At 38.7% G+C, this 24,490-nt stretch overlaps 3 protein-coding genes across 4 annotated transcripts in view; 2 read left to right on the forward strand and 1 right to left on the reverse strand.

Moving 5' to 3' along the window:
* The window catches only part of LOC105248820 (nucleolar and coiled-body phosphoprotein 1), a 118,122-nt gene extending 103,895 nt beyond the window's left edge, over window positions 1-14,227 (forward strand). For both annotated transcript variants that reach the window (XM_011253826.3, XM_020026746.2), the window contains 5 exons: window positions 1,125-2,050; window positions 2,265-3,849; window positions 12,278-12,476; window positions 12,750-12,869; window positions 12,953-14,227. In XM_011253826.3, coding sequence (XP_011252128.3) covers window positions 1,125-2,050; window positions 2,265-3,849; window positions 12,278-12,476; window positions 12,750-12,869; window positions 12,953-13,142 — 3,020 coding nt within the window. In that variant the 3' untranslated portion in view covers window positions 13,143-14,227. The remainder of the gene's footprint in view (window positions 1-1,124; window positions 2,051-2,264; window positions 3,850-12,277; window positions 12,477-12,749; window positions 12,870-12,952) is intronic.
* A 1,783-nt stretch (window positions 14,228-16,010) lies between these two features.
* LOC105248821 (uveal autoantigen with coiled-coil domains and ankyrin repeats) lies at window positions 16,011-21,824 on the reverse strand. Its single transcript, XM_020026744.2, has 16 exons — window positions 21,703-21,824; window positions 20,273-20,366; window positions 20,093-20,206; window positions 19,874-19,997; window positions 19,612-19,772; window positions 19,359-19,520; window positions 18,871-19,246; window positions 18,644-18,727; window positions 18,172-18,485; window positions 17,906-18,010; window positions 17,567-17,832; window positions 17,254-17,499; window positions 16,696-16,933; window positions 16,551-16,620; window positions 16,289-16,350; window positions 16,011-16,197 (listed from the first exon to the last, which is right to left on the reverse strand). Exons 2-16 carry the CDS (start codon window positions 20,360-20,362, stop codon window positions 16,072-16,074), a joined length of 2,538 nt encoding a protein of 845 aa, XP_019882303.2. The 5' UTR covers window positions 20,363-20,366; window positions 21,703-21,824; the 3' UTR covers window positions 16,011-16,071.
* On the forward strand, window positions 21,796-24,051 carry LOC105248822. Its single transcript, XM_011253828.3, has 2 exons — window positions 21,796-21,983; window positions 22,403-24,051. The coding sequence occupies exons 1-2, from the start codon at window positions 21,945-21,947 to the stop codon at window positions 23,915-23,917; spliced, it is 1,554 nt and encodes a 517-aa protein (XP_011252130.2). The 5' UTR covers window positions 21,796-21,944; the 3' UTR covers window positions 23,918-24,051.
* The last annotated feature ends 439 nt before the right edge of the window (window positions 24,052-24,490 follow it).

Raw genomic sequence — 24,490 nt, forward strand, 5'->3', positions numbered from 1 at the left:
TTAAATAACTCTGAATATATTAATAAAGTTTAATGCGTTAGATGACAAGATAAATGCTCAAAGCGTAATATATGTAATACATCATTAAATAATTACGTTGTGTACGTGTGTTCGATGTAATTACTCATATATTTCATATGGAGATCGATCGAAAACAAATTACCCCGCGACAAAAGACTGTCCATTGCATTCCGGGTGATCGATATCCGCATCCTAATATTACGGGCCTTTGTGTCTGGCTGAACAACGTTAGCTGGATGACGCGACGAACCAGACCGATTTTCGGTAATCATTTTTTTCTCCCATTCGGCAAGTTTGTTCAATATATTCGCGACGGTCCCTGTCAAAAGCAGCAACCAACATGGTTTACGGCGTGCCACGTTCTCGTTCCTCTTTCGAAGGGAGGGAACAAGGAAGGATTTCGGTAGGACCCTCTCCGGTCGAGCATAATGCGCCCATTATCTTCAGTCCTTTCGTCTATTCTGCGTGTGTACACTGCTTATATAATGTACCGGGTGTCGGTGTAATTTCGCGCTTCCTCCACTTGTTCGATCTCTCCTTCTCCCCATCTTCTTTGCTCTCGTGAATGGCCATGACACGATCGTAAAGCCTAAAGAGGCATTAGACGATGCTTGAACGAGTCGACGAATACGAAGAGGATGAAAGGGGTGGTTGGTCGCGAGGGTGAAGAAGGATAGAACATGTCAAGCAAGAAGACCAGGAACCATTACGGTAATATCCCACGGACGGAGGAAGTGATTTTTAAGGAGACGAGGCTGCCATTTCAAGGCAATTTTGCTTTCCTCGTAAGCTTTTTCGTTCTTATTCTTCGACGACCCAGGTTCCTTCCCCTACAACAAAACGATTATGAAAATTTTGCACCGTTCGGGCTTCTCGTCTCTGCGAAAGTGAGCTTTGTATGGTCAGAACATCTTTTTATGCGTAAATCTTCTAGATTCTGTGCTTACGGCCGATAAATTCCTGTCACGTAATAAGATTTGATAGTTTAAAGCTAAAATATTTTGACATATAACATAAAAATTATTAGCATATCCTTCTTAATAAGAAATCTCAATAATTATGTCAATGTTAGTATTCCACGATTTCTTGATCAATTTTTTTAGATCCGTCAGCATCCGGTTCATCTTGCGAGGACGACGAAGAGAGGCAGCTTAGTGTCAGAAAACGAAAGAATAGCGTCTACGCTTCCTCTTCGACTCGTGCCCAGTCGGCGGATAGGGATACTTTAACGTCGACCGACGGCCTGCTTGTTGATTGCGTCGCCCTAGTACACCTCACTGATCAATCCCCGACCGAATCCAGCCAACCGGTTCGTCATCCGTCGCCGTATTACTACGGTGATCTCTTCAAGGTACCGGAGCAACTGTCCAAGTCACAGCCGAACAAGTACCGGAAAAGTGTCAGTCTCGATGTACCGGGCGAACGTTCGCGTACACCCGGTATACCGAAGAGGAACTCGGTAGCGGGTGATGGCGGTTCTTATTCGTCGCAACCACGGCATTATCAGCAACAACAGCAGCCGCCGCCACCGCCGCCGCCTCCGCCGCACTATCGGAGCCAGGATCTGGTGAGCCCCACGTCGGGGAGCGAGCATGCTGTCCCAGCCAGAGGCGAGATCCTCTCGTCGTGTATCATTACCGAGTGGGATCACACCCTCATGCCACCTCATAGACTGCTGAGCCATGATTTGCCCGCCACCGTTTGCACGTGCGTCGCATCGCCCGAGGAGGAGGAGGATGAGCTAGAACGACGGCAGCCGCAAGTGACGCGGCATCAGGTGCGCAAACTACGACGTACACGGAGGATAGATCCGCAACCGATACTCGTCGAGGACGAGGACGACGTGGAGGGTGAGGACGAGGGGGAGGAGGAGGAGGAAGAGGACGTGGAGCTCGAGGACGAGGACGAGGAAGGAATGGCCAGGCAACGCCATCTCTACGAAACGGCCTTCGATTGCAAGGTCAATCGATCCGACGATGATCTCGACGATCTTGATCGCATAACCAATCATGCGGTACTACACTCTCAGGTACATGCGCCTTAAAACTCGAGCTATCATTAAAATATCTCAAATTATATTTTAAGTATAAATGCCTTTGTAGTAGTTGTACTTAAAAATCCTTCTGTCGTTCCTTCATTTTTCTTTCTTTAAGCATTATACTACACCAAACTCACTTTATTTAACATATATAAGTGCGTCGTATTCATATATATTTGTGCAAAATTAAATTTGAATAACGTAGGTACGGAGCGGCAGTGCTGCGCTGACTAGCAGAACAAGTTCGTCGACAGACACGTCGAAACAGCAACATGTGCAACCACTTCCTTACACCGGTCAGTCGCAATCAAGCAAGGACCATCGACGTAAAGTTGTACTTCTCCGCCCAAAACCGATTCCGAGCCGCTTACAGCAGCAACAACAGCAGCAGCAGCAATCAGACAATATATCCACTCTGTCCCAGGATATCGAGTCCCTCCAAATTAATTCGAGCGATGAAAAAACGGGATCGCCGAGATTACCTGCGCGCGATTATACACCATCGCCGCCATCAACCGCGCCTTTACCTGCGAAATTTCACGGAAATCGAGATCACCTGCTGCTGAACATTCGTAGCGCGCCGAATCTCCCATCGCAGCCTGATCATCCACGCTTGAAGGACATGAGGCTGCCGGTGAAGTCGTTGCGCGCCAAGGACTCGCCACAGAGCAGCGAGGGCAGCATTCTCGAGATCAAGAGTCGGCCGAAGACCTTCGTTCAGGAGAACATCGACTCTTCGCAGGGTCGTAGATTCGACAAGGAGCTTATTCTGGAGTTTAAAGATAGGCCTCGGGAAGAGCGACAACGACCGCGTAGTCTGATTCGCGAGAGCAGACCGATAATGGAATTCAAGGGTAGGCCTCACGAGGCGGAGAGCGATCTCGCGCGACCAGCACGACGAGAGGCCGGTATCTTGGAATTCAAGCTGCGCACATCACGTCGCCGGGTCGGCTACTCTAGTACCGAGAGTATGGCGACCAGCAGTAGCGGCGGCAGCATGGAGTCCATCAGGAGTAGTACCAGCGAAGGCAACCGGTCGACCAGTAGTTCCGATAGTCGGCACAGCACCAGATCTTTAAGTTCCCACAGCTCGGATAGCGGAGGCAGTAACTGTTACCATCATCAACATCAACCGTCGTTGTCGGGTTTTCTGACCCATCACGCCACCAAGTTACATATTCTCTCGCCGATCTCCGACAAGTCGTCGCAAGAACCGGCCTCGGAGACTTCCGATAACAATCGCAACAATAATTCGCAGAAGGCCTCACCTGAGGAGAACATCATCACGGAGAACAACGTCACCGCGGGTAACAACACAAACGCGGCTAATACGAACGCGGTCACCTCGCCCATGGACACATCCTTCAAGAAGCGGCGAACACCGCAGAATAAAAATCTTATTAATCTGGCACTACAGTCGTCGTCGTCGGGCGACGCGGAGATCCAAGGATCAGATAGCGGTATTTCTATTGAATCCCGCGCGGGTATCAAATGCAAGCCTTTCGGCTTTCACTTGTTGAAGCCGCAGCTAGACAATATCAATCTTGTCGATAACGAGCCGGAACTATCGGATTTGCCCTTCGACATGCCAAAGCTTCGTAGGAGACGACTGCTAATGCAACAGGACGCTACTACATCCGGAAGCGCAACCAGTGTGGACTTGAGGGATCTGCCTTTCGACATGCCGAAACTCAGAAAGCGCCTCAGATGTACTCAGAGCATCGAATCCAGCGCATCTCAAGCGTCGTCAAGCCTTTCAGTGCGCGACGTAGAACCACCTCCTTTATTTGGTGAGTTTTCATTGGTGTATATCGCATTTTACATCGTATTCCTATTAATGAAAATTTTAGCAAATTTTTATAAATATGAGTATAAATGACGATTACAGTTTTCGGTATTTTGAGTTACACATATATAAATACGCCAGGTAAGCATTTTTTCTCGAACAAATCGATTTGTACATCAAAATTTTTTTCAATAATAATTACCGTAAATGGAAGCTAGTCTCCGGAAGGGGAATCCAGGTTTATCTTTCTTCTAATCGAGCGTCTAGTCATTAAAGCGATAAAAACCGTACTTTCGGCACATCGGAGATAAACTGAGTACTCATCAGGGACTACCGTAATTTAATGCTGATCGTTATGTACCTTCTAGACAACAGCTAACATCGTTAAGCTTCACTTAGCTGCTCCCAGCGATTATATTTACTACAAATACATGCCTTTTTGACAGTCATATGTTAATATCATTATTTATTTTTTGAAGAAAGATATATAAAAAAAAATTACTATAAAATGCATTATATTATTGCATATCACATAATAATATACTGTTTACATACTGCACAATATTAATAATATAAAATATAATTTAACTAAATACGTGCTAAGTGGCATGCTAAATCATGACAAAACTGTTGTAAGAAAATATATAGTTAGATGCCATTTATTCAATGACTAAGCTACAATAGCTACATTAGCGAACGAACAGAAATTGCTTATGCATAGCAAGTGTAATCTATCAAGTGGTATCGAAATAGCGAACAACGATGTAATTTAAATCGCATTAATAGTATGAGTTATACGACATCAATAATTTATCGCTAGCGAGTGAATTTGGCCCGATGCGAGTCATGCAATGCACCGCGAAACGTTTGGAATTAGTCGGGTGATTAAGCCACCGCTGCTGCCACATCAGACACCCCCTCCAGTTATCCCCCGAAGCTCTATCGTCCGTCCTGATGGGACTTTGAACGCGCGTCGTTTACCCTCCGAGTTTCCAAATTGCGAGAGCTCTAATGCAAGAGCTTCGAGAACAAGCACTCGCGCCTACGGCCGAGAGTTGTGGGGCCGACCTGCAGGGGTAAATGAAGGGGAGGGTAAATGCTACAGTACACGAAGGTTAGGCTTGGGTTCACGTGCGCTGATGTATGGACCCGCTGGGTTGAGATAGAAGAGAGAAGCTATGGTAACATGGGCGACAGAGAGAGAGAGAGAGAGAGAGGCAGAGAGAGAAAGATGAGGAAGAAAGAGGGAGAGAGGGAGAGGAAAACAAGCAACTATTTTTATCGTCGGTCTCTCGAATGTCAATAACGGCACGAAATGCCCGGTAAATCCGTTTTGCTAAAAGTTATGGGTCCTTAGAAACTGTTCCTTTTTTCTGTCCGGGGAAAATGTACGGCGAGTGATTCCCTGCATCGTGAGATACGCCGACGCGGATTTATTTAATCAATTATGGCCCCCGGGCTCTAAAGCACGACTCGCTTTAGCGTCGCTGCCCGAATGATTTAATGCGCGACGATTATCACTTTGCAAGCTTCGTCGCGATCACGGGACAAATTATTATTAATTTTTTTTGCACCATTTTATGAAAAAATACTTGAGATGTTTAAAAATTTTTAAAACATTTTAAATCAAATAAAACGCAGATTACACAGTATAAGATAACTTGATTTCTCGTAGAATCAAAACTCCTCATTATTTATTTAACACGAGTACGTATATTTATCCGGCGAAACACGTTCGTTGAAACGCAATGTGAAACGAATCGAGAATGAAGCGTACGATGCATTTGATCCTCCTGATAAAAGCCCAGTCACGTCACTCAGTTACAACCATTCTTGGAGCAACTATCACGTACGTCGAAAATATGAATAAATAGCCGTCGCCTACACGAAGTTTAATCAACGCGCGGGCGAACATGTGAATGACACGGACACATACATGTACGAATGTCGAGCTGGTCGTTTCCGTTTGCCAGATAACGAAAATGCAGTTGTCGCATTGCGTACTCATATATCTATGTATGTATATGTACGAACTATTTCAATGGCGATTGACCGAATATTTCACGCGATGATGCATTTTTCGTCGCTGAATGTATAAAAGAGAAAATAAAAACTCTCGTGTGCGCGAGATTCCCGGACAGTTCTACGTGAATTTTAATAACAACGATTAAAAAAAAGAATAAAATTAACTCGCAAAAATGTAATCATAAAATGTTGCATTCGTGCGCCGAGAAACTTTTTTCACCTTTAATGAATACAGAATCATGCATGAGTAAATTTGCGGAATTAAAGTGTTATTTAATTGTAAATCATTGTAAAAATTCTGTAATATGTACTGTAATATGTAATTCGTAAATGATGCAGGACGTATTCTCCTCTACAATAATATATTCACAATAATATATCTCGCATTTCTATTCGGCAATCAGCTACGAGTGTAAGAGATCGAGATCTGTAATACTTTTTCCGGTTGATGGATGTCGACCGGTTTCGATTCGTAAATTACCTTTTGAAGAGGGAGCCGAGAAAAAGGGCGACGTAAAGCAATGAGATGTAGAGCGCGTTAGCACGTGATCAGAACCAGATTTCCTCAAAGATATACTTCTTTTACGTCCAGTTGTTGACAATTACTTTTTTGGGGATCGGGGGTTCGTCAGTGCGAAGTGATCGATCTGTTTCTTCGCTTTCTATTATCGCGCGTAGATCGTCTTATTGGTTCGTTGATACGAACAGGTTATCAATCATGATAAGTCATCTTGATCGATGAGATGATACAATTTTTAAACTTTCTACAAATACGCACTTTTTTGTCTATTAACGTTATTAGTATTACCGTTGCAATATGCATGACCATTTAATTAACAAGCTCATTCATTTTTTAGTAATTAAACAAATTGTATCTTATATTTTTCTCTCTTTTAATAATTATCTCATAAAATAAAATTGTTTATTTATTTTAATCTATAAAATTATTAAATATTCTACTTTGTACAAGTCTCATAAATTTTTTTTTCAAGTCTGAGTGTGGAATGTCTTCATCTACTTTCTTGAAAATGATAAATGACGTACCGACTAGAAACGAATCTAACAATAAGTTGATTTTTCCTTTGCTGCATCTTTTTTATGTTTCGCTAACATCGACGGGTAGCCAACCACCGGAAGGAAAACAGTTCGCGCATTGTGCTCTTAGATAAAAGCCATTGGCTTGTGCCGGTTCACAATGTACTAGAGATGAGAATGGAGGATGAAACACATAAAGCCAACGGCTTTATTCCACTTCTCACACGATGGATTTATGTGCATGTACACTGTTCGTCGATGTATACGAGTACGTGTCACTAGGAAGATAGCAGATGAGCGTATTGAAAGTATCGGAAATATTACGCCCTACTTGCGATAAGTTTGAACTGTCCCCTTTTCGATCTCTTTTAAACGTCATCGTCGAAACGACTCTTTCGTAAAATGGTATTATCAAATCTGCCGAAACACAAATCGAATATAAAGAAGGTAGACGTTGCCTTGTGGAAAATCGAGTAAAAATGCGATAGCTGCATCGTGATTTTCGCTCACGTATCTCAACGATGAATATTTCAACGTTAGTACGAGTCACGTACGGATATTACGTCAGACATTTGTGATCCTCGATGAAAAAATTTACACTCACAATCTCGACGAGTACATTTGTCTCGTCCGTAGGCCATTTTTAGTCGCTGGCAACGTGAACTTTCTAGCTGATGGCGATCGTTAACGAGCAGAAAAAGGAGGAGAGAGACAAAAAGTGCATCGACGCGACGTGTATCTGGCTCAGTTCACTTCGGCAAACTATACGAAGAAAGATTTGGCTAACCAGAGAAGAAGAGTACACACACACATACAGATTTAATAATTCTTTCCGGTTGTTTACGACTGAAGTTGTTGAATGTAACTTACGTCAGAATTTCTGTTTTTCGTTACATTCTCTGCGATCCACTTTAAAAGATTTGATTACTATATCATACAAATACATATGTATTTGTTAGAGACTGATTATTTTTGTCGCTCAAAGATAAATGCTGAAAAAGAAAAAAAATAAAGAAGAAAAAGGTGTAATATTTCGAAGAAAACACATCTGATTTAATTATATAAAATTGAATTATAAAACATATTTTTGAAATCGTATTCTTAGAAGAATTTTCTCATAATGAAGAATATATTTTCAATATACATTTTCTTCATTTTATTTTTCTATAGTTATTGTAAAATACATTTGATATCAGAATAAACTTCATTTATATGTAAATAATGCATGTGAGTTGTAAAGCAGATATTTATGATTCCGCCATTGCATTTTTCCATTCGATAATTTGCCATCGCCCCAAATTTCGTCGTAAACTGTCCTGTTTACTTTGTCCTCAGCATGGAAGAATCCGCAATTTCGTTATATGTACCTCTTCATAGACACAAATCACGTACGGTTTAGTCAACATCGTATACGCGGTCACTTGGTAGTTAGCCAAATTATTACGCGAGTGGTTGCGTTTAAAGATGTTGCTTTAAAGCTGTTATATTATCAAGTTCCAGAAAAATAGATTCGAATTAGTCTTGTGGACATAACGACGTAATTAGAATTTTTATAGTTCGTTAAACAAGAATGGAGGGACACTGTATGCTTGAATTATACGTATTATTATTTCATTTACGTAATTATGCAAAATTAAATAATTGCAAATTATTTCAATTGCAGCATACTGTGCTTGCTAACGAAGCAAGATTAAAACGTTGTAGAAATTCAACAAACTCTAATTTTCCTGCTTTTTACGAAAATAAGTTTTTAAGAGCCATCTCTGTTCTCGACGAGTTTTTACAGCTCGTGAATCTTAAAAAAGCTTGCAAGTTGCATATATATCCCTGTGTATTCTGTTTTTAAATTCTCAGTCCGCGAAAGTATTTTGTCATGAATATAGGCGACAACGCTTGTAAGGTACATTAAACTTCATACGAAGACGGAGTCCCGACGACGAAGTAAACGCAGTTTTATCCTGAATTCTTAAAAAATCTAGCCACGTACTGTTTGCTTCATATCACCATAGCAGCACGACTGTCTGTGCTCTCTCTTATCCATTTGGTACCGATCCAAAATGCCATTACGATGAAAACTGATATTTGTCTGACCATATCTAGGATTTTCTACTAGCACATTACAACGATACTTAATAATTAAGCTCGACGAAACAGTGATTAAATTAAATCATTTACGATAATATTAAATCATTTATTCTTGCGAGTTTAATTTATATATATATAATTAAAAATTTAATTATTTTAATTGTGTAATAAATTAAATATCATTGAAATAATAATATAAAATAATTAGTATTAAATACTTGGTGAACGATTTTAGTATCATAAACATATGAAATCATCCATTGTTAACTAGCTAACTTGGTTAACAACTTGTTTCTTAGTACTAGTAGATAAAAAATGAATGTATTGGAGCAAGTTTCATAAATAATGAATGTTATGGGGCCAGTAGCGTAGACCGAAATGTCGATAATCCTCGGACAAATTGTACGAAATCGTCCAATGGAAACGTCTGATATGCGTCTATTGTACTTCATATTTCATGAGGATCGCGGATGTATCAACCATTCCGAGCAGGTTCGAAGTGTTTGCCACCGCGTCGATAAGGGCCTGTCGACGGAGGGATAGAAGAGCTCAAGGGCGTGTAACTGCAACATCTGTCGGCGGATATCTTCGAAGCCTATCCAGACAACGGCATCTCACATCTGTTGTTCGGGAATTTCGGCACCATTGCGAAATTTCTTTGGGGGAGAACGGAGCTGCCCCGTAACGATGCGATATAAGCTAGAGACGTAGCGAGCCTTCAAGATTGCGAAATCATCGTGACTCGGCAACTCTCGAGATCTCCTCCATCTACGGTCAATTCATGCGCGAGAGTTTCTGAAAGTTTCAGAATTTCGACGCGAATATTTCTGCGTTTATAAAATGAAGGCGTCGCGAATTGTAACGTGATTGATTTTCACGATTCGTCCATTTCACTCCGTTCACTTCCAATACGTGTCTTTTCCAATAAATCTCTTTTCGCTCTTTTAAAATTTACAAACTTCTCCTCGTAAAAGTCACATCGTTCGTATCAACGACAGGTTGCTCCATCATAAGGTGTCATCTTCTATTTAATAGCGTCTTGCCACTCAATGGAATCGCCATTGACTCTTTTCCAGACGCATTTGACACGTCGGCTCCCCGAGGCCGTAAATTCACCGGTGTCGTAAATCTCTACGGGCGGGTTCCACCCTCCATCTCCTTTGCCCGGCAATAAATACGAATCGCTGGTGCGGGGATTGCTCGACTTCCCGGAGTCTCAAGAACCGTCCCGACTCTTCGACATCCGGCGGAACGTGTCGTCAATATGTCCTGATTTTTGTGGGAAATTAAAAGTTCCGTGACGCTACGACGCGCGTTTCGCGACGAAAGCCAGAGATTTCCCGTGCGTCCCTCGTCCCCTTCAGTTCAGAGCTTCGTTCGTGACCACGAATTTCCCCGGAGATGTGTCTGCGGTGACGCCTCTTGCGTGTCTCCTGTCGAAGGAATATTTTTCGCCTTCTTTCGGGTCCGCACGCTATTTCTCTTCTCCGACTCTCTATCGCCGCTCGCACAACCACCGCTCTGCTTTCCCTGCACGACGCTTCAAAACATCCCTCTCCAAAGCTCACACAAGGGAATGAGCAAGGTCTTAATGCAAACAAGCGTTGCTACGAATTCATATATGATGATCACGGCGGAGGAGTTTACTCGACTCGTGTCTACGATCCAGTATAGAGACACGTCTCGACGTCTCCCCATTTCCCGTGGGAATGCGCGACAGTCGGAAAATCCACGAAGAAATTGATTGAGACACATCTCCGTCAGAGACGGATATTAAAACAGTCTGAGGAAGAGAATAAGGATACGAGTGTCAGGACGAGAGATAAACCTGTGGGTTGGGTGATATACGAAGAACGGGCGGGAGAAAGATTTTGGCAAAGACAAAGAAGATGAGAGGAAGGACCGTTTACACTGCCGTCCCAGGGAAAAGGAGGGAAACATAAATCTGCTCGGCCGATCGCCAGATTGAATTTAATAATACAGACGCACGCAATCTCGTCGAGTAACGCTAGCAGTTCGCCGCTGTTAATGTTTAACCATTCCCGAAACCTGTGTTTCGCAAAGAGGAATTGAATAGAAATGGCGCGTGAGAGATAGCCACGGTCTTGTGAGCCTTCCTTTCGCCGTAATTTGATGTGCGTGTACAGGATGTTTCAGAAGCAAACAGCTTCTCTATCGCAAGTTATATGAGAAATTTTTAAGAAATTGTCTTTTTCTTAAATAAAAGTTTGTCAGAAATAATTACTTGTCAGATGCATTTAATTTCTTATATTATATAAATATATTATAACATGTAATTATAAAATTTGAATAAAATGTTCATAAAAATAGAATTGTGAATTAAAATTATATTTTTGTTTTTTCGTAGCTTGTTGAAATTGTTCAATGTCAAATAATTCCGTAACTTTAGATGCTTCGCTTTTAATTTACCCGGTTCTACTGAGATATCCTATATATCTGCATATGCGTCAGACAAGAGCACTTCGACCCTCTGGACACATTAAGCAGCAAAAGAGGCTAACTCGACGTTACACCTGTCAGAGCAATTTTATTGTACCTGCATCATGTACCGCGTCCGAGAAGTCAACCGCTAAGAGATTGCGCCAACAAATGAAATTAGCGCCCTATACCGCTGTATTCAGGGGCGTTTTCTTGCGAAGTGTCCTTCATTGATCATTATTGTCTACGAAGAGCTCTCGGCGCATTAATATTCTAACAGGAAAAAGTACACGACTGTAAAAAATTGAATTAGAATAAACACTTTATGACAGAGTAGCTCATCATTTTCAAATAATATGCGTAAAAATTATTTTGGGAACAGCAATTTTTAATATTGACTTTCTCAAAATATATTACGTTAAATCATTATTGTTCTATTTAATTCTAGTATTAATTTACAATATGCCACAATATTATTTTCACAGTATTAAAAATATTTATCGTCTATTACATTATTTATCGGATATCAATTATTATTTGGTGTTAAATATCAGTATCGCATTGTATTAATTTCTGATCTCAATCACACCAACTTAGGCAAGGGTAGATAAGAGAAATAAAACTATGTCAACAACTCCATAACAATTTTCCATGGATGACGCAGCTTAATCTGCCCGTTATTCGGCGTATCTAAGTTCTGATTTGTAGCAATTATTAAGGGACCCTACCGTAAGAGAAAGATAAAGAGAGAGAGAGAAAGATTGCTGGCAATTCTATACATCCCTGTACATCATCGGTATTTACTGGTGGGAGCACGATGCGTCTGACTGTCGGATGACTCATTTCAGGCGGCGGTCTGTCGCGCCCAAAGATGACTCTGAATCTGGACGCCGGTGGAAATGCAGCGGGGACAAGCGGAATTCCATGTGGTGGTTTATTGGCACCGAAGAAACCTGGTGGCTTGAGCCTCGGTTTACCACTGGAGATCAGTACAGCTCGAATATCGGCCGATCTGGTAGATGTGGAACTTCCTTTGGAGAGACAAGGGTAAATATATCGAGACTAGTCAGTTATTTTTATCACAATTTTTCGAAACACGATAATATTATCTCGTTAATAATAATGCCTCCAGCTCGTTAACGATATCAAAATCTTATCCTAAGTCCTTCCACGCGCTCTCATCCTTCCTCGCGTGCCTCGTATTTCATCTTTAAATTTCAAGGAGATACTTCTTACGGAGTGTTTTCGAAACTGCAAAATCTCGTCGAGCAAATTAACTTATTAGAACAATACTTGACTTATTGAAAATTTGTTATCTAGATGGTATCACGGCTCCATCACGCGCATCGAGGCGGAAAGTCTCTTGCGAGTTCATCAAGAAGGAAGCTATTTGGTGAGAAATAGCGAATCAACCAAACAGGATTATTCTCTGTCTTTGAAGTAAGTGTTAATTAACATTTTTATATTGATTAGTGAACTTTTCTTTGATGATCAACATAATTATTTTTTTTTTATTTTTTCAGGAGTGCCCGCGGTTTCATGCACATGAGAATCCAGAAGAATGAGGAATTAAACGCTTACATCCTGGGACAATTCAGCAAACCGTTCGAGAATATACCGGAAATGGTCCGTCATTTCAGCGTAAATCGTCTTCCGATACGCGGTGCCGAACACATGTGTCTCTTGCATCCAGTCATAGTTCAGCTTTTGTAGCGCATCTATCGTAGCGCCATTTAAGGTGCTGTACCTTTTTTGATAATCTGCTTTTTTCTCGCCGAAGCGCGCGATTTGGCAATGAACGAGCTTGATACAGTAAACGGAATGTCGGAAAATATTATTTTTCCGTGCGACAAAAAAGTCTTTCGAATTGTCGACGAATGATACGTGACTTCCTCTGAGATTCTCCGTATCAATTCGTATTTCGGTTGAACGAATCGAATTCCGCACGAAGAGCGTCAGAGATAATGGACAATAATGGCATCGACGGGAGATACCACTCCGTCATAAAATGTTACAGGGGAAAGTACGAATACAGTACAAAAGTATAAACAGTGACTGAGAGAAGCTACTTAACGGTACACAGTACGATCGATCAGGCGTCCGGGTTCGTGCAATTTACAAAGAGAGAAATCGGTGTTGAAATATGCATGAAGAATCTCAAGTTCGCTCCGAATAAAAAAAATTTTTCATGACGTTATGACATCGTCTTTTCGATAATGATTTAATTCCGCATGTCTATGCTCGAGTGCAAGCTTCCGTTTTGCAATAGAATTAGAATTGATAGGGACGATATATATTATTCGATTTCAAAAACATGAAGATGGGTGAATATGCTTCGTCTTCCTTGAGAACATCGCGCAAACCTACCTCATAAGACTCATGCATCGCGGCACGACGTAAAGGCAAACGATTGTTATCTGAATGATCAAAAGTAACGGAATGTCTCGAAAGGCGATATTATCGAAGATACAAATTTGGCGCAATAAGATTCACGAGAGATAATGAATTCAGGATCGACAATGCGAAAAAGTATACGCGAGAACGCCTTATCCGGCTAATTTTGCCAACTTATTACAAAGGTTGTTCCTCGAGTTCGCGATTACGCGGATTCTATAAAAGAAACTACTTAGATGGGATCAGAAAGCTGCTTACGAAATGGTAATTTAAATAAGAAAGGGAGCGTGGGAGATAATGTACGTATTTAGGTTTAATGAGAGATGTAACGAAAGTGTAAATGGCCAGAAATGGCGTGAGCTGGAAGCCACAATAAAGATAATCCTAATATCTATTCGAAGGAATGAAGATATAAAAGCTGGACAGACGCGCAGCGAGCGCGAAGAAAATGCCAAACTTTACTTCTAATCGTAATCATTTAGTCAGGGTTTAGTTGTCCGTCGTCATTGATAAGTAATTAATTAGGTTTAGATCGCAATAAGCGAGCGTAAGTAATTTACAATAGTAAATTAAATCGGCGTCATGAGTATTGGGTGATACAATCGCTGTTTTGGCGAAGGTTCTGTGTAATCTCATAAAAAAAAATCACGAGTCGAGGGTGATAATGCGCTTTTCTAAGAGACGCGAATGACGATAATGAACACGACGAGAATAGAGAGGTGAGAGATGATTGAAGTCAGCCAATCTGAATCATCGGTGGCTCGTCATCCGAGTCATCCGTCCGACAGTCCCTAGCGACACAATCGCGGGAAGGCTTTGCGATAGAATGCAACCGATACATATTTTTTCATGTGATATTAATTTGTTACAGAGATAGCCTAGTTTCACCTGTGATCTGTTACTTAATTTTTCTTGTCCGTGTCGCGCGGGCGTGCGCGACAACGATAATAAATAATTAAATTTGCTATTGTATTTACGTAGCCAGCAACGACGCGTCGGTGAGGCGCGATGATGAGAGACGTCCGTGGGGTCACAATAATTTTTTGGATTAGGAATTCGATTCGCAATGTGGTTGTGAACGAATTTATGTTAGCTATCGCGAAAACAAGAATTTTGCTTAATATTAAATAGTGACGTAGGGAATGTGTACGACGATCGGTAGCGAGTGCCAGCATCGTGCTGAATAGTCTCTTTCAATCATTTAATAATTTTGATAGAACTAATAATAATATTAGTTTCCTGATTAAAACAATATTTTAAATTTAATTGAAATATATATGAATTATGCACGAGGCACTCTCTACTTTTGCGTCCGATTAGGTTGAGTGTAATTCGTATGTATTTTAAGCTGCCAGTATTATTAACTGTAATCGATAATGCATATCCATGTTAACGTTTAAGACATTATATTGTCCCCATAGTCCTGCAATTAACACATTGAAACTATATAATCCATATATTTGTTTCATATTATATTTATTGCATTGGATATGATGATAACGATGAGGTTTCTGTATGCCGTTGATTTAATCGCAAGATCATAGAGCTGTAATTCTATGATATTGTAATTCTAGAGATTCCATAAACGTAGATTAATACTACTTGTCGAGAGGTAGTACGTAAATTATATGGTAGACACTAACTTGTAGATACTTCCTGTACCTTGAAATTTGTATGAAGTAGCTCTTAGATCTATCGTATACATATAGTATATAAAAAATATATATATATTATTATTATAAAAAAAACACTAGTATATAGTATCGTTTGTAGGGTATATAGTGTTAAGATCGAGCAATGCGGAGTGAGTCCAATGAATACCTTGAGCGTTGTTTACGCCATTTAACGTAAACGAATCTCGGACGGCAATGTGCAATTCTAATCTCGCAGAGTATATGCATTCGTAAAATACGAATTAATATTTTTGTTCCAGCAAACCACGAACGTCCCACAAATCCTTCATTAGATAATCTTGTATACTCTAGAAATTTCTCTTAATAATAAAACCGTTTAATAACTCCAATTTGGTATCATATGTCAATTGTTTCTACTAGAATTTCTATTGTTTCGCACTCTTACATGATTCTAAAAAAAATAATCTTTTTACATGAGGGAATAAAAAAATTTATGGGAAATTTTACAAAATTATAATCTATATTATTTTAAAAGAATCTAAAAGTATTAAATTAGATTTTTATGTCAATTATATAAATTTTCCTTGTTCTAAAAATATATTTTGTCATTTAATTTATTTTCCCTCTATCACGTTGTTAGTTTCGTATAGCGCGATCTCATCCTGAGATCCAACTGGGATAAATAACAGGCGTTCATTAACATTCTTTTGTGGCGGTGTCATTTGGCTCGCTTCTACAATCTGTGCCAACGTAAATGTAATCATGGTATAAATGTATAAGGAGAGCTTATATATTTCGATATCTTCAGTAATTAAAATAAGTATGGCATACCGGTTTCTCCGCCAGTTCGATTATCCTCGGTTCCTTCGATGATTTCCTTGCGTTACGTCTTTCTATAATTTATAACAGAAAAGAATATAAAAAATGTACTATGCAATTTAATAATTATTACACATGTCGCATAACAATAATAATTGTAATAATTATATAAATACATTTTTAACATATTTGATTTGATTTAATTATACGGCAGCTTTTTCCTGTCAAATAATGATTGATTCTTTGAATGCAAAATATCATATTATTCGCTAACCATTTCCAGTGTTGTTTCGTTGAATCGGCGAAGATTTACGAAACGATGTCGAAGCATGTTCCTGAGAAATCTATAAGGATGGATCGATAAATTTCATATGTGAAATAGATACTTGCTTATGATGAGATTTCCTATTAAAACTTACTGAGGATCGAGTTTCCTCGCTAATTTGACTCTCCCAGCAAGTTGGTCCGCAGACATCCAGTTTATCCGGCAATAACCGGCTACGATACATCTTACCGTCTTTCCCTTTTATCAAACCATCTGTTAATTGTATCGTTTGCGGCCCCCATTGGGTCAAGAAATGTTCTACCCGCATAACTTTTTGTTGAGGAGTCACGATCGTGTGGCTTCCGCCACAATATCGATTGCAGAGATGATCTCTAAATATATTAAACTTATCAAATTTAAGCTATCATAATACGCTACATAAAAGCTTTGAGATTTATTAAGTTTACACAGTTATAATGAAAAGTAAATTTATAAAAAGTTAGTTTAGGAAAATATATATATATATATATATCTTTCTTAATATTATTTTTAAATTATAATATAAATATAAATATAAATATATATATATATATATATATATATATATATATACATTTATTTATTTATTACTTTATGATATATTATTTGTTTTCCGATATGACATGTAATATTTTTTCGAAATTCCAAGATCGAACGAAATGATATTACTTACCTGGGAGACTTTGCGAGCATTTCTTCTTTCGGTTTTATTTTCTTGATCTCCTCCCGCATTGCAGTCTCAAATTGGATCATATTTCTGCTGTGAGGCAATTTTCTCTGCTGCTTCCTAACTTGGTCCAACTGGTATGTGAGATAAGGTTTCATACTGATGGTACAAGGCAATGGTTCGGCACGAAATCTGCCGACTTCTTCTGTTTTCATCACGACGTCCTTGTCGCACGATATACACTGAACATCCCTAAACAACAAAGAAGATCGACATTGTGGATGAGTTAAAATCTTACCTGCGAGCGTGAAATATTCACCTGAGCAGTTTTTTCGTTCCAGCCGCTTCGATCTCACGCCTCGCTTCGGCCATAATTTTCAACTTTTCTTGAAGAGACTTCAATTTCTTATTCATAAAGTCCTTCAACGGCGTCATCTCTATTTTATCCACTTTGCCTGCAATTTCATTTTGCACTTCGTCAAGCGCTTGTTGCCAAATCGATTCTTGCTTAGTCAATTTATCAATCGCCTCTTCGAGACCACGCGAAAGATCGTCACAAGCAGCATCGAATTGATCGTGTGATACCTACAGCAATTTTCGTGATATTTTAATCTGTATCAGAGATGAGATTTAATGGATTTATGATACTCTTTTATACTTTTCTGTTAACTGCTTGAGTATCCGCTTTATCAGCCAAAGCATCTTCGAGATCTTCTTTGTCTGCTTTGACAGTTTTTAAAAGTTCTATTTGTTCCAGCAATGTCTATCCGCATAAAATTATTCGTCGTAAATATAGTCATTCGAATAAATTATATCAAATACAAGGAAGCAAAGAAAATACAAATTAATGTAGAGTTAATTGCTGTTTAATATAAAAAGTGAATAATATTTTAATTATTTTTTTACTAGAAATTACGCGCGTACTTTAATGTGAATTTCCTTTTCCTCTTTATCATCGAACAGTCTGTCTATTGTTTCTCCGATTCTTTCCACATCCGCTTCTATTCCTTGTATTTTTGTAACGAGTTCATTGATGTCACCTGTTTTATCCATTGCTTGCAAAACGTTCACTTTTTCTGACAAATTCTCAGTTTCTTTCTCCAATGTAATCACGCGTTCGATAATATCGTTCATGACTTTGTTATGTGTCGTCTCTACATTTTTCACAGCTTCCAAGCATTGTTCCAAGTTTGCAGCATCACTCACTTCAACTATCTTCTCTTTATCTTTAGCGACTTCTGCAATAACAGATTTTTCTCACATCGCTGACGCATCAATAACTATTTTCGTGATAATTTCGCTTTTTATATAATTTTTATACAGTTTCAAGAATAATATATAAATAATAAAATAAAATTAATGAGATTATAAATGAAAGAATCATTAATAGACGCACGTGCAATTTTTTCATTGAGATCTTGTAATTCCCGCTGCATCTCGACTACATTCACTTTCAATGTTGCAACATCTTGGCGTATTTCTGTTATATTATTTAGACAGTTAGTAAATTACTTTGGATACACATTTCAAAAACTACAAATATAGTTACTGTATTAAAAATTTTTCAATCAAATAATAATGTTTTTAATGCTAAAATAAATAAAATTGTTGCACATTTGTTACTTCGAGCTGTCAATTGAGTAGCAAGCTTTTCGACTGTTTCATGAACTGGTTTAGGAATTTCCTCTGCTGTTTCTTCCTTTTCAGGAGATGGTACAGTATCTTCATCGACTGCGATTTCTGCTGCTGCTGCTGCTGCTGCTGCTGCTGTGGTTTCTGCAGCTTCTGCTGCTATGATAGGTTTTACTGCCACATAATCAGTAGTTGGTGATGCATCTTCGAATACAATATTAGCAATTGTTTGTAAACTGGTGAGCTTTTGCTCCATTTTTGCAACTTTTTCTTCGAGTTCATCCAATCTTGTGTTAATCAACGACATATCTGCTGTTGTAAATACACCTATATCGCCTTTAATCACATCTTGTACCATTGTTGTGAGCTATAATAATATTTTAAATTATTATTACTCTTCTTTATGTTCTTTCATAAAAATATTAGCGTAAATATTGTCTGGGAAAATTTTACGAGTAGTAATTTAACAAGTAGTATACCTTCTCGATACCTTGTTCGCTCGCGTCTAATCTCTTATTGATGTTAATAAATTGCCATATATCCGCGATAGGATCTCCGTTTCTGCCCTTTAAACGTTCAACTATTTCTGGAGTCGTAGATAAATCTTCCAGAGCTTGATACTGTTGTTGTAATTGTTTCACCTATTGTTGATTTATTAATTTAATGATGTCTTTCAATTCTATTACTATCTACGTAACAATATATATTTCAAAATTAATTTCTTCTATGTACAGATTGTTCAAGTTCCTTGAACGCTAATGCTGTAGGAGGAGAACCATTTACAACAGGTTCCACAAATATGACCGTCTGAGGATCACTTTCCTTTCCAGGACTTATTTGTTGCGTTATTCCTTTCGTTAATTTTAAATCTTCCTCTGTAAGTGGTTGAATATCTGGATCACATTACATATGCTTTATTATATATATAATAGCATAGATTACAGATTAAATAAATGTATGATATTATGAAACGCGAGAAGCCAAAGGTTTGTACCTTCTGTAAATATTTTAACGTCTATATCTTCTCGAATTCGTTCTGATATTTTACCAGTACTATCGGTAATATTATACTCCTGAAGGTAAAGAGCAGGTCCCAACTTCAAGGATGGAACCATCGCCTATAAGAATCTTTACGTCAATATGTACATAAGAAAAAAAAAGAATTTTTTTCCAACTTTTTTTATTCAATTATTCATTATATTAATTTTCTCACTTTAATACGATTCGCATTTTCGCCACGATATTCCACTTTGGTAGTCTGTAAATTTATCTGTTGCAACAAGATGTGAAGGAAATTATGAAGAATGTTAAAATTAACCACGCCGACCTGAAATCAATGACTCTGTCAATTTTTTTATCTGTCGCATGCATGATCTGTCGTCTCAGTGTTTACCTCTGGCGTTCCGAGAGCAAGATCGAGCATTTGAGGAAGAGAAATTTGCAGGCTGACAACGTTAGCCACTGTGGGTGTTTCCGCAGCCATTTTTCTATATAAATAATTAATTTGTCAGGAATTATAAGAAGAACATAATTATATTTTTCTCAAATACAAATATGGTTATTGTGAGAGATGTTGAAATTGTCAATTTTAAAAATTAATTGCCTTTTGTTCCTATATTCATCCCTTATCCAATAGATTGAGGAAAATAGGTTTTGTCTCTGTATTCATAGTTGGCGCCACGAATATTCCCGACAGGTAGCGTACCCCTTTGGGAGGTATTTGTATTATAGAACATATTATTAAAAAAGCCTTCATAAGAAATTACTCCATTATTAATCTTTATTATGAATAAAATGATACGCTTAATAATAATTAAATATTATTATTCTCTTCTATTATATTTTAAGAAATTAATCACGCAGTCACTTTTCATATTGTAATCATTAATTTCAATGTATCTTGGGATTACTGTACATATATAATGATTTTAAATTTTTATGTATATTGCATTACATTATTAGAAAAAAGTATCTTCCTTAATAACATTTATGTTATATGCTCGAAAAGTATCATATAAATCATAAAAAATTTTATTACAACGCAATTTGCGGTCTAATATTTTTCAATCATTCCTACCATTAATCAAACATCATGGATATGACGCGTTAATGAAACAATAATTCACCGCGCGTCATTTCTCTACAAACAAGTTCGGTTTATCTGACTGCACGTGGCCGGTAGACCAAAACGTGAAATAGAGAATCAGGCTAGCTGCGCTCACAGATTACATCGAACCGTATATATTTTATCGAGTCCCCGGATATGATATTCTCGAGCGTTTCCGTTGGACAGATACAATCGACGTCAGCTCGATCGTGTATTTATATCGCTCGCATATCCATTCCGCGACGATGATGAATTCTCCTGTACCGTAAAGCCAGGGGATGAATTAAAATTTCCATATTTTCAAACCGGATTATACATGAATTAGAGATAATACGAATAAGTCATGTTTGTCTGAGATTGAAAACTTGAAAACCAATAAAATTATACCTTTATTTATCTTTTTAGTTTTGCCTAATTCCCATAATTTAAAAGATTTTTCAATTTTGTACAGTCTATTTTATGAAAATGCTCCTCAAATAATTCAGTTAATTATTATATTATATTAATATTAATGTTATTAACATTATAATATTAATGTTAACATTAATAATTTCAAAATCTCTCAGAAGAAATCATATATCTAAAAAATTATCTTCTCCTTTAAATTCCATCATACATATTATCGATATTTACGAAAATCTGGAGAAGCTTGAGTAACGTTTCAAGTATGAATGATTCAGTAGTGGCACATCTGTATAGCTGCGTTCTCGAATTACCCGTGATAAAGCCGACAGTGGTGGTATTTGAGTTACGTTGTTTGATCACCGGGCGAATGTTTAGCTGTGAGTAATGTCAGCATTCTGGCCGATATCTAGTCGGACGCCTCGACATTCGATAGCACGGCGGTGTTACGGCGTCCGTATGATTTACTCATCCGTCAGGTGAGAGACAGCCTCTTTCTGTCTTCTTTCGCGATTTTTCTGCGTACGGTCAGTACAGTGGCGATCGCGGCTACGAAATGATGTATACGTTAAAGGGGAGCTACGCGGTGATGACGGTGAGTGCGAACGATCAATTTTAAAATACCTTTATATCCCCGATGGTATTAAATCTGTCATATCGCTTGAAAAGCTTGATGTTTCTATCTCGGTTCACGACAGAATTAATTCCGACTTTTAATTTTAAATCTTCTTATAATTGGCGTCGCAGAGTTTATTGACATATCGGTCGGATTGAAAAATTCAGCGAATAATCTACTTACATATCTCCACGTGGTCCGATTGCAATTCACAAATTGTTTTCCGATTGCTCCGATACGTGTATTTACAATGCATCCAACAATAATTTTATATCCGCACTATAGGCCTGAGGGCAGTCTCGAAAATTACAGTCTAGTTCGAACATGCTTTAGTGTACTATACTATAAATACATGCCGAGTAAATATTCGACGAAAATGTAATCTGCATCCCTTTCAGCTTCTTCTGTTTACTCGGACTCATGGCGATCTCTTCAGATACGCGGAGCAACAGCAGCGATACAATCCCGCGATACCGTCACGTCCGTGGTATCTCGCACCATCTCAAGAGTTCGTGCTCCGTGAGATTATCCTCGAGTCGGTCATTCCGTTGCCGTTCGATATCAAGGCGATCCACAAACGTCCGTTGGATGCTTCCTTCTACGGTGGTCCGATCACTGCGACGTATTCGAGCGACGACGCGAATATCGTTCTGTCACGCGGCAAGGTCCATCGTCTGTTCAATGGCCATTGGATGCTATGCGAGGACGGATGCGTCGATTGCGAACCGTGCGCGACACAGGGAAATCCCTTATTCAAGTGGATCCTGCGGAGGATCAAGCGGCCGTCAGTTTCCGACCCATCGCGACATGATTTCCAGCTGACTATAATCTCACAAACGAACGATCACTTCCGCACGAGCTTCTGGCCCAATTCCTATATTTACGCAACACCCCAGGGAGAACGGGGTTCAATCTCGATCACCAGAATGCAGCACGACAACGACTCGGAAAATTCTCTACCTAATCTCGAGAACAGTTTTTCCCAACAACATCATCGATCGCAGGATCTCTGGCGGTTGACGGAACGGGACTCAATCTCGCAAGAAAAGAATCACATTCAGGGGAATACGAGCACCGACAAGTCGCTCGAGCAGAAGCACCGATTCAGGAATATGGGACATCGACCTCGACCCGTGGAAAAAGTCGCGGAAGAAGCGAATCAATTGGCACCCAAGTTGATCCTGGGAAGAGATCAACGGGGTCAAAAGCATTTGATTCACGTGGTGCCGGTGGATCATCCGCCGATCAACGTCGCGCACTTCGCTCCGAATCATTCGATATCATCGCATTTCGTAGCGGATCAAGCGACACGTTTGAATAATACTTTTCCCAAGCACGAGAAGCAAATTTATCAGCGGATATTCCGCCGAGTTTTCGACTCCCTGAATACGCACAGGCAATCAATCGAGAGTTTCCTCGAGTCACCGGCGAACAATATAAGTGAACAGCAAATGGCTTCTTCTATGGACAGTATGGAAGTTGCTGGATTTGTCTGGAATAATCGCGACATAAATCACACAAATGCTAATTTCGAGTCATTGAGTCATAATGATACGCTGTTGTCGCCTTTTCATGTAGAAAATCAAAACGAAATGGAAAAATATCAACAATATAAAAACAGTCATGGCTATCAGCGCATAAATCCGGATGTTAATAATTATTATGTTAGATATCCAAATATAAATCAAACTAAAATATCGCATGATCAGGTGCCAATAAATTTTGATTTCGACAGAGAACGGCGAAGAACACGCGTTAGACCGTACTCTATTAATAATAAAAATATTTCAAAGACAAATTCATCGCTTTTATTACAAAGTTCTTCGGCAGTAAACTCCATGAAGCAAATTGATCCTAATGTAACATTCGTTGATGAAGCAAATACTGAATCAAGCTCGATAACAATAGAATGAGTATTCAACTCGGAGAGGTTGGCAAGTGGCGATGCTAATCGAAAATTCAAGACTTCCCACCATGCTTTCAAGATAATTACTACCGAATCACCGCTAATTCGAAAAGGACACGAAACTCTAAATCGTACTGCAGCGTTACGAAAACATACTTCGAATATGTTTGCTTATAATCAATAATTAGAAAAAATAATAATAATAGCAAAGATAGATATTATTAATTACGATATTATTATAATATTATTATAACATTATAATACATTATAAATATTATGATATTATTACAATGAAACTAGCGCACACACACACATAGTTTAAACATATAGTTTAAAATATAATATTAATATCAAACTATTATTTTCACAAATAAAGATATATTAAGAGAAAGCGTTTTAATTAAAGGTAATTCGATTCTTTCATTGAGGCTGAAAGCCTATATTCGTAATACATGTAACGTGCGAGAAATTGTGAGAAATTAGAGAGAAAGAAGGAGGTTATATATTATAAAAGTAATTAATAATATAATATTTAATAAGAATTTTGTGAATTTAAAATGTAGAAAATAATTTATAAAAT

Source organism: Camponotus floridanus, unplaced genomic scaffold, assembly GCF_003227725.1.
Source record: "Camponotus floridanus strain SB8 unplaced genomic scaffold, Cflo_v7.5 scaffold4, whole genome shotgun sequence".
Taxonomy (NCBI): Eukaryota; Metazoa; Arthropoda; class Insecta; order Hymenoptera; family Formicidae; genus Camponotus; species Camponotus floridanus.